Source organism: Meriones unguiculatus, chromosome 12 (assembly GCF_030254825.1).
Source record: "Meriones unguiculatus strain TT.TT164.6M chromosome 12, Bangor_MerUng_6.1, whole genome shotgun sequence".
Taxonomy (NCBI): Eukaryota; Metazoa; Chordata; class Mammalia; order Rodentia; family Muridae; genus Meriones; species Meriones unguiculatus.
Window position 1 is genome coordinate 13,623,372 of NC_083360.1, and position 14,436 is coordinate 13,637,807.

Here is a 14,436-nt window from a genome sequence, read left to right on the forward strand (position 1 = left end):
TCTTGTGTTTCATAAAAGGAGCTGGTAGATTAAAAGGTAATTTGAGTGATGGAGACACAACTCTTTCGAGCTGTGTCTTCTTTACTGCAGACTCTCTCAGTACTAGAAAAGGTCCTTTGGGTTATGTCTTTTTGTGAAGATCATTGTTGCATACAGCTTTGTATAAAGCCGCAATTTAGAAAGTTTCCCAATATGTGTGCACATATGGTCGATTTTAGTTGTAACCTCACATTTCCTTGAATACATAGGCTATGTGTATTCCCATAATGGTAGCTGAGCAATTTCTGTGCTATGGCTCAATTTCTTTCTTTCTCTTCTGCAGTTCCATCTCCTTTCTTTACACAGTAGTAACTTTCCTAAAAGGCTCATTAAAAAAAAAAATCCATAACACCATGCAAGCAGGCGCCAGGAAGTTTAAGTTTAGATAACAGTCCCATCACATTTGGCTGTTGGGCTAAAACTGGGTGCATAAATAGAATGGAATGTTGTGTTATGATTCCCTTGATACTGTTTGTGAAGCACTGCCGAGGCTTGAGCCTCACCAGACATTTCTATCTACTGAGTGTCCAGCTGTGTTGGATACACTGGAAATATAGTTTCGGCCTTCAGCTGTGACATACAATTTACATGGAAGTGAAGCAGGTGCCTGCTTGCTTTACTTCACCAGGCCAGCTAATAGGCTTGATTGCTGTGGTCAGAGGAATTGTGCATACCAACCTTTTGAGTGAACTCTCCTCTCTGATTTCCAGAGTTCCTTTTCAAATAAGTCAGCTTATATAATAACCTGGAAACATGCATCTATTGTATACTTCTCACCCTTCAGTCTGTAAATTGCTTTTGGTAAGTCACTCAGCTAAGCTGCCTACACAGAGCTTTCCCTTATTAGAGGACCATACTCGTATAACACCAACTTTGTGTTAGAATATCTCAGAGAGTAAAGACCACTCAGCACAGGTTAGTGTTAAAATGTATTAATCTGGGCTGGAGTGAATGCTTAGACACTCAGAGTACTTTTTGCTCTTGAAGGGGGTACAGGATTGCTCTGCAGCACCTGTATGGTAACCCACAACACTTATAACTCCAGTTCCAGGGAATTCAATGCCCTTTTCTGAACTCCATGAGTTTCAGGCACACATGTGGTTCACAAACACATATTCAGGCAAAGGAGTTATACACATGATAATGAAATAAATTATTAATTGATTTTTATCAATCTTATACTAACTATGTATTGAGATTCTTTTGTGTACTTAACATAAAGTAGGGCAAAGAAAAAAATAATTTCATGAATTCTTCACTGTACTAGGATTTAATTGTACTTAAACAGAGGACTACAGAGGAAACACAGATTTCATAAGACCAGCTAATAGCACTTCAACTGAAGTCTCAAATGAAACACCTGTGGAGCTTAATTTAATTCAAGAGATTGTATGTGAGGGGCTTGGAGTATAATTTAGGAAATATATTCCAAGTTACAGTGGAGACCATGTGCAAAGGCTTGAGATGGAAGGGAAGTGATGTAACTAGGGACCCTGTAGATGTTCAGCATAAAAACTCGAGTCAAGGAAAAGATGAGTTGTAGGAAAAAAAGTCCATGCAGATATGTCCTGATCTTGCAGGGCCCACCTAATAGGGCTTATTAATGAATTGTCAAAAGTACTAGCGGCCATTATGCATTTACTTTAAAAGGCAATGTTATGACTGAATCCTCTTGACTTATTGACAATTATTCCATCTGTGGTAAAAGGACAGAGGGAAAAAACATTGACATGAGGATTTAAATTGAAAGTTATTACTCTAGCTCATAAAGACAAGTTCAAAGTTCGGCATTGGGGAGAGGGAATGAAGAAGCCAAATGGGAGAGAATGAAGAGGAAAAGCTCTGTAGGTTCTAAGTTCGATTCCTGGCACCTACCAGGTGGCTCAGGGTTGTTTGTAAGTCTAGTTTCCTAGGACCCAGTGCCTCCCCCTTGGCCTCTGGTGTGTAGTTAGAGAGTTTGGTTTCGCAATGTTGGTCCAGTCTAAGAGGCCTGGAGGAATCCTAGTATGTAGTTGCTTCTCTGAAGCTCAGAGGAACGTACTTTCCTGATGAAAATACACAGTAGTTCTGCTTATGCTAAATGAGAGGAGTCATAGATGAGCAGACCCTCAAAGAAGCTGCAGAGCAGGTAGAAGACGTTGAGCTTCACCTCACAAGTGCTGTTAAGTTCCCACTCTGTGGCAGATCATTTATTTGCTAATACCCATGAATAAGTAAAGGCTGTCAACAAATGTGGGCAGATTTCTTACTTTCTTAAGCCTTAAGTGACTTTTGCAGCTTAGGCAAATGGGATACTCAGTATAACCACAAACAAACAAACAAGCAAGCAAACAAACAAACCTCTTAGGCAGCAGAATCTTTATTCTAGATCCATGTTTCCCAGATGCTGCTTTGATCTTAATTAAAATCTCCACAACCTTGAGTTTATTTTGTTTTGCTTGTCCCTGGTAGACGTGTAAACTAGTTGGTAAGAATAGTCTTTATATTTTCTCTAAATGTTCTTTAAAATGTTCCTCAATTATGAGATTTTATTCTGTTTGGCCCTGCCTCTGAATAAAATATCCAAGATGTTTTTTTTCCCCTAAGAATGAACCCCACATTTGTATAAAAGTAATCTTGTCTTCAGGCAACTGTATAGTCTTCCTGGGTTTTGTAGGTTATAAATTTCTAATGACTTCTACATTATGATCATATTGACTTCATTTGTAGAAATGAGGCCACACCTCTCTAGTCTGTTCCTGAAATAGGACTGACTCTATTGGCAAAGTACAATTTATATCCTTTTTCATTCGGCCCTTAATCTTCAGAGACCCATGGCTAAAAATGGCCTGCATTTTAAGACTGACTCTCAAATGATGGTCCCTAGAGCACATGCATTAGTATCACTGTGTGTCTGTGCTGTAAGTGAAGACTGTTGAAACTTTTCTCTGGGTTGTTTTAATGCTTTAGCTTCCAGATAAATGCCAACAATTGCATTTTGAGCATGTACCTTGAAGAAGTCTTTTGTGTAGTAGAGATTAGTAGTAGATTGTGTAGTAGAAATCCACCCATTGAGGATATCAGAACTTGTATGTTTTCTGATTAGAATTCTGAGTGGATGAGAAATTAGTTTCATAAGCCAAGTTACTTATTGTACCAATTTTGAAGATTACTAACAAAGTCACAAGTGCTCTCATATTTCATATATACTGGCTATCTGCTCAGTGATTCAAAACTATCATTGCATGAATGCCTTTTCTTATACATAAAGCTCATGTGAAGAAAGGCAAGAGTGGGACAGAAGAAACAGAAAGGAGGAGATCTGTGGAGAAGAAAGCTTAAGTGTGAACCAAGAGCCTAAACTCAGGCATGGAAAATCTAACTTGGTTCCCATGTGGCTTTTCCTTCGATGTGGTGTCTGTTTTGCTCTAATGAGATTGTTCTGTGAGTTCCTGTACACAATTAGGTGCTCCTGGCTGCTTCTAGTGGCACATCTTCATTTTGTCTCCAGAGCTAGAAAAAGCCTCTTCTTGCTTTTGCTTATAGGAAGAACGCCGTGTGATTTACGTTGGTAAAATCAGACCCGACACAACGCGGACAGAACTGAGAGACCGCTTTGAAGTTTTTGGTGAAATTGAGGAATGCACAGTAAATCTGCGGGATGATGGGTGAGAATCTTCAAAATTATTTCTTGTTTAGAAGTTGACGTATGTAAAAAATTATGACCCTAAGATTGCTGGGATGGGAGTTGCCAATGTAAGTGCTTTGACAGATGACAAGTTGAGTTCAGAACCTTATTTATTTTCTTTCATCCCTATTTATTAATCTTTCTAGTTGAGATTTCCTGTCTCAGAATAAGTATTTAGCTGCCTGACAGGACAATCCCACTGATAAATGGATGTGGTGGCGGAGATGCTGGCACAACTGATGTCTCCCGAAGCAGAAGGGGTGGCAGTCCTCTGTGCTGATGCTGCCTGACCAGCTCTCGGTGTCTCTTCCTTGCCCATTGCAGAGACAGCTACGGTTTCATCACCTACCGTTACACCTGTGATGCTTTTGCTGCTCTTGAGAACGGATATACTTTACGCAGGTCGAATGAAACTGACTTTGAGCTGTACTTTTGTGGACGGAAGCAATTTTTCAAGTCTAACTATGCAGACCTAGGTATGGTATATAACTATTGTACATAGAAGGATGGGTCCATAGCACAGATCTAAAAAGGAAAGTGAGTTTACTCCACACACCCCTTAGGCTAGGCCAGCCTTTGGCTTTCCTAAAGAGAATATTTGATTGCATTTCCTTTTGTTGTTTTAAGAGACCATTTCAGAAGGAAGGTGCTTAAGGCTGAGCTATAAAGGGTAGATGTTCTTGTACTCTGGAGTAGATGCTAACCCTTCACCATTCGTGGTGTGTGTGTGTGTGCCTGTCTGTCTGTCTGTTATTGTCTTGTGTATGAATGTGTTTTATGTGCCTGTATCTACATTTATTTAAATTTTGCACATGTCTTTGTTTGTAGCCTGTGCTTGCTTTCCATGCCTACTTCTCAATGTTTTTCCATAAATTTGAGCACTGTCTTTTTTTTTTGTGGTTCAAGGTATGCCAAAGACTTGTTCTTCTTTATTATGTCACAAGCTGTTGGAAATACTCTTATTATCTATTATTTATACTTGAGAAGAGAAAGCTGAAGTTCATTAGCTAAATGACCACCTCCTTATCTTCTTGAGAATAAAGTATAACAAAAACCAAGTTTGTGGACTGTTTGCAGATCCTACACATTTCATAGGAATCTCTGAAAACATTTGTCATCTGAAAGCAAAGTTACAATGGGAGGCATATGCTCTTATTGTGCCCACTGTACATAAGGTTAAAATAAAATCCATATAACTATTCTATTTACATTTTCCTGTTCAAAGGATACTATTTAGATGAAAAGTAAAATTCCAATACAATGACATAGGTGACCCTATTATCAACTGATTTCAGAATTTTGTCTTAGAGTAACCCCTTTTCTGTAGTTGAGATCATGTTACATATGTGCACATGTGTGCTTATACCTGTACATATAGTTAAAAGTTGTACCTTTTTAGGCAATAATACATTTATTAGTTCCCTAATGTGAGTCACAGGACTAAAAATAACTCATGCACATATTTTAATGGTTGCATACCATTTTGCTGAGCAGGTAGTATCATTATATTAGGTAATTGTAACTCTATTTGTATTCAATTTTTATTTTTTTGATATTATAAATAATGCTACAATGGACATCTTAATTTCCTTTCTAATTTTAATTTTATTCCACTGCATGCCATTCCTTATCTAATGTGTGCGTTGTACGCCTTTTAATTCTTTGAGGCAGGAATGAAGAAAAGTGGCAAATGTGCATATCATGATTATTTTAAATTAACTCATAATAAGGATAAAATTAGCATATGCATCTATTCCTCAGCATTATTAGCTATCCATTCACAATTGCTCTGATGCAGAATAAAGACAAAAATGAATACCAAATACTGAGATTTCTTTTTCCCTTCCAGCACAGTTGTGTCTTCCCTGAGTAATTGATATAGGTGCTGTGCATTGTTCAGGGGGGATATGCTATAATTCACTTCACAAGCTAAATAGATAGAGGGGAGCAGGGGAGCGGCAGCTGACTGCCAGAGAGATAGAGGCCTAGGGATGAAAATATAAAACCCGGCAACTCATTTGTTCAAATGTTGGCTGATAAAAACAGTCAAGACAGATTGAAGCCTTGAGTTTATTTGACTTATTTTCTTTAGTGATGAAGGCTAGACTGTTTCTACTCGCTTACAACATCTAGATTTTAAAACAAGCTACCTAGAGGGGTCTTTAGATCACGATTCATCATGGCAGAGGGAGGATTGGATGGTATTTCCAAATTGAACTGGCGCCTCCCTGAAATATTTCCAAGAAGAATGCTCCTTTTCAACTCATATCTCCCTGCCTGGCCAGCAGTCATGGAAGCATCGCCATTGCTAGGCTCACTCACTATTTTTTTTTTTTTTTGGAAAAACATGTCTTTTTTAATTTTTATTTTTTCTTCACAATTTATTCATTTTATATCCTAATTGAAGCCCCCTCCCACAACTCCCCCCAGTCCCACCTACTCTCCATCTCCCCCATCCCCTTTCCCTAGTCCACTGAAATGGAAAAACATGTTTGATGTACATTACAATACCACGGGATATTCAAGCTCCCTAAAGCCTAACATGGCCATCAAGGCGTGGTTGTTCTGAACATGTTCATGAGGTAGCCAAAAGAGCACCAGCATCAGAATGATATCACCCTGTGTTTGAGACCTGGATCCCTGCTGATGTTGGAAAAGTGTTTCGGCTCCGTCAGCTTCTGATTATTTCTATATAAAATAGCTCATATTTTTGTGGAGGCATATTAAACGTCTGTGGAGGACCTGACATCACAATGACAGGAATAAAATAAATAGGTTATAATTGAAAGTGTGAGCAATAAGAAGGTAGAGATTTTGGATTGCTTTTAAGTGAAAAAATTAATGTTTGGATCTAACCTTGGAGCTCAATGAAAATTTCAAATGCCTTATCTTTGTTTCCACACAGAATTTGGACTAAATGTTTCAAGCCATGCCTGATCCCTAAATAAAAGGAACACAGTAATGTACTGCATATAAAAAGGGACTGAAAGCTCCTAGATATGTTAAAATTGAACAAAACCAACATAATACCTAACATTTTTGCTGAGGTAGGAAAGTATGCTATCATTTTAGACAAGTTCTACCATTTTCTCCCTATTTTATTTGCTCTGCCAAATGAAGTTATCCTGCCACACACATCCTACTTTTGTACCGTAGAAACTGGTTAATGAAGACTACGATACCTACTATTTATTAGCCAATTTTATAAATGAGAGTGCAAATTTAATGTGACTTAGTTAGGGCTGTAGTGGTGCAAGTAGGATTGGAAGTCTATCCTATTGGACTTTTTATCTGTTGGTTCTGTTTACTGTCATAATCAAATGACTTTTACCAACAAACTACCTTGTTTTAAAAATGTTAAACAGGGCCAGGGATAAGGATCAGCAGTAACTAACACTTATTGCTCTTTCAGAGGGCCTAAGTTTTGATTTCCTGCACCACATGGCGGCTCACAATCAGATGAGCCAGTTTAAAGGGATCTAACAGCCTCTTCCAGCTTTCACAGGAGGAGGCATACATATAGTGAACTTCCATACCTGTAAACAAAACACTCAAGCATATAAAACTAAGTAAATGAGTCCAAATTAAAAAAAAATAATGTTAATCAGGAAGATGGGATCAGAAAAGAGTGAATTTATATTAAGAATACAATAGCTTTGATTAAGTATTAGTTATACAAAGAAATCATGTTCAGGCATATGAAAAATAAAACACAACATTCACCATTACTTCTTTATTTACTCAAACAGTATATTATGATTACAATATCAGATATTTACTATGTGTTTCCTTGCCATTTTTTGTAAACAATTCCCAGATTCCAGTATGAATATTTGTTTTTGGCTATAGTTTTTACAGTATGTGGGTGCTTGAGATTAATCCATTTTTCAACAACGTTAATTAGAGTACTTACCTGGTGCCAATGGATTTTCAGGTGTGAAGAATACAAATGTGGTGTTTTTGTTTCTATTAATGTAAGACCATTACTTATAACAATTTCTTGTTGAAAACAACAGGAGTGGCTTTTAGTTTACTTCCATTTTTTCCATCAGATCTTACTGTGTTCCAACATCTTCTCCTTAATAAGAGAAGGTGTGGTGGACTCCATGCTGTTGTCTCCCGCATGGCCTATCTCACCCGACAGAATAATCTCTTCTGGACACCTATTAAGAGTCATAATGTTGTGTGTGTGTTTAAGTAGGTATCAATGTGAACTCAATCACACTAAGGAAACTCTTGAGAAATATTGTCTAACAGCATTTTGTATATTTATCAATAGAAATACAGAACACTAAGTTCTGGATTACCATTGGGATAGTCCAACAGTAGGACACTGAATTCTCTAAATTCCCTCTATGAAAAAAAAAGTTCAAATTTACCTTCCTGGTCCCATAATACCTTACATACCACAGAATAACCCAGAGCTACAGCCCCAGCCTCAGACAAGTGTGTCTTCATGTGGAGATTTATGTTTCCATATTCTCTACTCTTGCATTCCCATAACTTGGATTTCTGTACTGTAACTTAGCTTAGGAAAAACATGAAATGTTTCTATGCTTACATTTGTTAATGCATTTCTGAAAGGACCACATTTTATTTCTTTTCAAACAAACACTTTCTAAGAAAGTAATTCATTCACAGAAGGTTTTGCTATATTTTCAAGAAATTCTTTCTCACTTGTAAGACCAGCATGAGCTATGTACCTTTTTGTGTAGATATAGATGGAGAATAGTTATCAGTGTTTAACAGAATTTTGCTTTACACACATTACTAAACACAACTATTTAAAAAGAATTATGTGACACAACAATCAGATTTTTTCTTTTTTTTTCTTTTGTTTTAATTTTTTATTTTTTTTATCAGTTACATTTTATTAACTGTATCCCAGCCGTGTCCCGATCCCTCATTCCCTCCCAGTCCCTCCCTCCCTCCCTCATCTCCACCGTGCCCCTTTCCAAGTCCACTGATAGGGGGGACCTCCTCCCCAATCATCTGATCCTGTTTTATCAGGTATCTTCAGGACTGGCTGCAAAGCCCTCCTCTGTGGCCTAACAGGACTGCTCCTCCCTTTGGGGGTGGGGAGACCAAAAAGCCAGTCATTGAGTTCCTGTTAGAAATAGTCCCTGTTCCCCTCACTTTGGGAAACCAATTGGTTACTGAGCTACCACAGGCTACATCTGAGTGGAGGTTCTAGGTTATATCCATACATGGTCCTTGGTTGAATGTCAGTCTCAGAAAAGACCCTGTGCCCAGATATATTTGGTCCTTGTGGAGCTCCTATCCTTTCCCCATCAGACTAACTCCCCTTCTTTCTTATGATTCCCTGTACTCTGCCAAAGGTTTGGTCATGAGTCTTTGCTTTGAAAACACTGCTACTTAGAGTCTTTCAGATGCGCTCAGTAGACTCCTGTCATACGTTCAATGCACACCCCATCTGTCTTTCTATTTGAATTAGTTGAAAAATTTAAAACATTCTAGAATGATCTTTGTCCCTCCTATTCAACTGAATTTTATGCTCAGTAAAGTTAAATCCATTGAATGGGAAAATTATTTCCAGCTTCTAGTGTATCTTTGCCTCTAACTTATTGGAGAACAATTGGCAAATCACTTAAAATGCCAATAAGAGAAAGGTAGTCACCTATAAAGATATTAAATATTAAAGAAATATTGACATCTACCATTCCTATGTACTCCGAGTTTTAGGTATATGATGAATCCATAGGTTTTTGTTTTTAAAGGCTAACTATTACTTTCTGTGCTTACATGTATACATCCAACAAAATTCAGCATTGTTTTAAAGAACATTGATCAGCTGCATTGCAATTGAACCAGGGATCTTGAATTGCATTAACAGTCACCAGCAAAGGCTGCATCTAACCAGGTTTGGGTTTCTTTCAGATTCAAACTCAGATGACTTTGATCCTGCTTCCACCAAGAGCAAGTATGACTCCCTGGATTTTGATAGTTTACTGAAGGAAGCTCAGAGAAGCTTGCGCAGGTAACATGTTCCCTGGCTGAGGATGACAGAGAGACGGTCAATACCTCACAGGACCAAGCGTCCTTTCCCAAGACTCTTGCAAGTCATACTTAGGAATTTCTCCTACTTTACACTCTGTACAAAAACAAAGCAAAACAACAGCAACCATACCAGAACAAGAACAAGAACAACAACAACAGTTTACATGAACACAGCTGCTGAAGAGGCAAGAGACGGAATGATAATCCAGTAAGCACACGTTTATTCACGGGTGTCAGCTTTGCTTTCCCTGGAGGCTCTTGGTGACAGTGTGTGTGTGTGTGTGTGTGTGTGTGTGTGTGTGTGTGTGTGTGTACTTGTTTGGAAAGTACATGTGTGCACATGTGAGGACTTGGGGGCACCTGACCAGAAAGAACAAGGGCAAACCCCTTCAAATGGCAGCATTTCCATGAAGACACACTTAAAACCTAGAACTTCAAAATGTTCATATTCTATACAAAAGGAAAAAATATATATATAAATTAAAAGGAAAGAAAACTCACAAACCACCCTAAAATGAAACTGCTGATGTCTGCCATCAGCCTCCGGTACCGTCTTTTCCGAAAGTGCAAAACCAACCTGCAGCAAGCTCTCCCTATGTTGTGACAATCCCGAAGACACTACAGGTTCCACAGAACTAATATCCTCCCTCTATCCCTTCCCCTCTCTGTCTTTCTTCTCCCTCCCCCTCTCTTTCTCTCTGTCTGTCTTTTCCTCTCTCCCTCTGTCTGTTGCTCTGTCTGCCATGGGATTTGGGTGGGAGAGGATACTGCAGGCACCAGATGCTCAACTTTCCTAACATTTTGAAGTTCCTGTAGTTCGTCCTTTGTCCTGACACCTATGTATATGTCCAAAATGTTGATCTTCCACTGCAAATTTTGAAAAGCCTTGTCATTGGTCAAGCGAGGAGTGTGTTCGGCGGTTCCTTCTGAGGAGCAGATGTGGTGTTACATGACTACTGAGAGTTGAGTAGAACTCTCTGGATGTGTTCCGATAGTGTAATTGCTACATTCTCTGATGTAGTTAAGTATTTACAGATGTTAAATGGAGTATTTTTATTTTATGTACATAATCTACAACTATGTTCTTTTTTTGTTACAGCTATGCACTGTAAATGCAGCCTTCTTTTCAAAACTGCTAAATTTTTCTTAATCAAGACTATTCAAATGTAATTATGAGGTGAAACAATTATTGTACACTAACATATTTAGAAGCTAAACTTACTGCTTATATATATTTGATTGTAAAAAAACAAAACAAAACAAAACAAAAGACAGTGTGTGTGTGTGTCCGTTGAGTGCAACTACAACAAAATGACGCTTCACGCACATCCATCCCTTCTTAGGTGAGCTTCGATCTAAGCATCTTGTCAACAACAACAAAAATCCTAGGCCCCTAAAGGTATTAACCACTTCTGCGATATTTTTCCACATTTTCTTGTTGCTTGTTTTTCTTTGAAGTTTTATACACTGGATTTGTTAGGGGAATGAAATTTTCTCATCTAAAATTTTTCTAGACAATATCATGATTTTATGTAAAGTCTCTCAATGGGGAACCATTAAGAAATGTTTTTATTTTCTCTATCAACAGTAGTTTTGAAACTAGAGGTCAAAAAAATCTTTTTAAAATGCTGTTTTGTTTTAATTTTTGTGATTTTAATTTGATACAAAATGCTGAGGTAATAATTACAGTATGATTTTTACAATAATTAATGTGTGTCTGGAGACTATCTTTGAAGCCAGTATCTCTTTCCCTTGGCAGAGTATGATGATGGTATTTAATCTGTATTTTTTACAGTTATACATCCTGTATAAATACTGATATTTCATTCCTTTGTTTACTAAAGAGACATATTTATCAGTTGCAGATAGCCTATTTATTATAAATTATGAGATGATAAAAATAATAAGGCCAGTGGAGACTTTCTACCAAGGGTGCACGGCGACTGTCAGGTTGGAGTCTAAGTTCTTCATTTGGGAAACTCAGCTCGCTCAGAAGCAGTGTTCCTTCTCTCACTAGCATGGCCTCTGATATGACCATGATGTTGTTCTTGGTGACATTGCTTCTGCTAAATTTAATAATAATAATAATAATAATAATAAATGTCAGAAAAAAACCCTCCATTTTGAGCATCAGGATTTCATCTGAGTGTGGAGTCCCTGCCACAGAAGTCACTAAAGTTTGGAGTGAGTATTTGATTTTCAAATTGAGGTGCGTTTACTGTTTGGCTGACATGACTTTTCTGGAAGATGTGATAGGCCTACTACTTAATCGTTCTTTTCCTTTCTCTCACCCAACACGATCTTACAAAATGGGTTTCACCCCCAGGCCAATGCAGCTAATTCTGACAGCTGCATTCATTTATCACCAGCATATTGTGTTTTGAGTGAATCCACTGTCTGTCCTGTCGGATGCTTGCTCAAGTGTTTGGCTTATTATTTCTAAGTAGATAGAAAGCAATAAATAACTATGAAATAAAAGAAATGTGTTCACAGGTTCTGCGTTACAACAGTAACACATCTTAATCCGCCTAATTCTTGTTCTGTAGGTTAAATGCAGGTATTTTAACTCTTTGTGAACGCCAAACTAAAGTTTACAGTCTTTCTTTCTGAATTTTGAGTATCTTCTGTTGTAGAATAATAATAAAAAGACTATTAAGAGCAATAAATTATTTTTAAGAAATCAATATTTAGTAAATCCTGTTATGTGTTTAAGGACCAGATGCGTTCTCTCTTTTGCCTTTAAATTTTTGTGATCCAACTTTAAATACGTTCTCTCGTTTGCCCTGGATCATGGACACGACTGAAATACGTGGTTTCTTTTCTTACGTATCAAAAGACAACACTACAGATTTCATGTTGAGGATTCATTGATCTCCCTCACCCTCTGGCCTGACAAATCTTGTTACCATGAAGATAGTTTTCCTCCATGGACTTCAAATTGCATCTAAAATTAGTGAAGCTTTTGTATCTTATGCAGACACTGTGGGTAGCCCATCAAAATATAAGCTGTAAGCTGTGTTTCTTTCTTTCTTTCTTCTTTTTTTTTTAACTTGTTTTGGGAGAGAATGTTTCCAACAATCGTATGCATCCCACCATCATGGGAGGCACATTTCAGCATAGATCTATAAGACTTTCAGATGACCATGGGCCATTGCCTTCATGCTGTGGTAAGTACTACATCTACAATTTTGGAACCCGAACTGGTGCTTTAGAAATGTGGGGTTTTTATTAAAAAAAAAAAAAGAAATGTAGCAGAATAATTCTTTTAGTGCAACAAAATCAGTTTTTGTAAAGGACTCTGAGAACAATGGTTGGGCTGTTCAACACTCAAAACAGCAGAGAGGGAACTTGGCACTATTGGGGTAAAGTGTTTGGGTCAGTTGAAAAAGGAAACCTTTTCATGCCTTTAGATGTGAGGTAACAGTAGGTAATGATTATGTGTCCTTTTTTGATGGCTGTACCGAGAACTTCAATCACTGTAGTCTAAGATCTGATCTATAGATGACCTAGAATAGCCATGTACTATAATGTGATGATTCTAAATTTGTACCTATGTGACAGACATTTTCAATAATGTGAAAACTGCTGATTTGATGGAGCTACTTTAAGATTTGTAGGTGAAAGTGTAATACTGTTGGTTGAACTATGCTGAAGAGGGAAAGTGAGCGATTAGTTTGAGCCCTTGCTGGCTCTTTTCCACCTGCCAATTCTACATGTATTGTTGTGGTTTTATTCATTGTATGAAAATTCCTGTGATTTTTTTTTAATGTGCAGTACACATCAGCCTCACTGAGCTAATAAAGGGAAACGAATGTTTCAAATCTACTTCTGCTTTTCTTTTTTATCGGAACCAAATTGCTGGCATGTTTCTCAGATCAGTACACATCACTGCTTATTATTCGATTTCCTCTCAGGCTCTCTCCTGTTCTGGCTTTTCTGTACTAATGGATGCGCTCTAGCTCCGAGGACATGTGCACTTCCCAGGTTTTTCCTAGTCTTTTTAAAAATGTAAAAGGCAGGTGTGGTGATGTCTGTAATGCAGGTTGGAAGGTGAAAGTGTGACAGGACCTTATCCAGTGGCTTAACTCTATTTGTACACAGAGCCCTGGAAATATGGACCCTTAAGGAGAAGCACTTTCCTATCAGGTAGATATTCAGAGTGGAAAATGATTCTATTAGAGATGGGTCAGATACTGTTCCTGATACTTGCATCAGGAGAAAGGCCTTGTCCTCTGCGTGTTACGGATTGTTTATGGAACGAGCTGGGTAGCTGCAGACACGTCTTGCTGTCAAGACTGTCCTATGTCGTGCCTGGTAGCTGGTGGTGGTCTTAATAACTAGTGCAGACTCACCTGACTTCATATGTTCTTCTGTACCCACACAATTGCTTTCAAAACCAGTATAAACACAGCATTGGGAGACTCACAACTACCCTCTCCCTCTCCCCCCACCAGATCTAGAGAAAAGAATGTTTGTGAATATTGAAATGTAATGGAAGTATCAATAAAATGAATTAAAACCTGCCAAATAACATAGGAAGCAGTCTCTATGGTACCACTTCCATTTCATATTAATAGTAAAGCTCATCAGTTTACTTTTTTAACATGTAAGATAAAAAAAAAAGCTTAATGTTAAGGTATGCAAATACTGCATTCACCTACAACTGTAGATCTTAAGTTTTTGTGAGCTCAAGGGAATATACCACATCTGAC

The 14,436-nt window shown here is 37.8% G+C and overlaps 1 protein-coding gene across 4 annotated transcripts in view; it reads left to right on the plus strand.

Annotated features, from left to right (window-relative positions):
* The window catches only part of Ppargc1a (PPARG coactivator 1 alpha), a 640,090-nt gene extending 626,541 nt beyond the window's left edge, over positions 1-13,549 (plus strand). For all 4 annotated transcript variants that reach the window (XM_060365319.1, XM_060365320.1, XM_060365321.1 and 1 more), the window contains 3 exons: positions 3,565-3,686; positions 4,031-4,182; positions 9,605-13,549. In XM_060365319.1, the coding sequence (XP_060221302.1) occupies positions 3,565-3,686; positions 4,031-4,182; positions 9,605-9,708 (378 nt within the window). In that variant the 3' untranslated portion in view covers positions 9,709-13,549. The remainder of the gene's footprint in view (positions 1-3,564; positions 3,687-4,030; positions 4,183-9,604) is intronic.
* Positions 13,550-14,436: the final 887 nt, after the last annotated feature.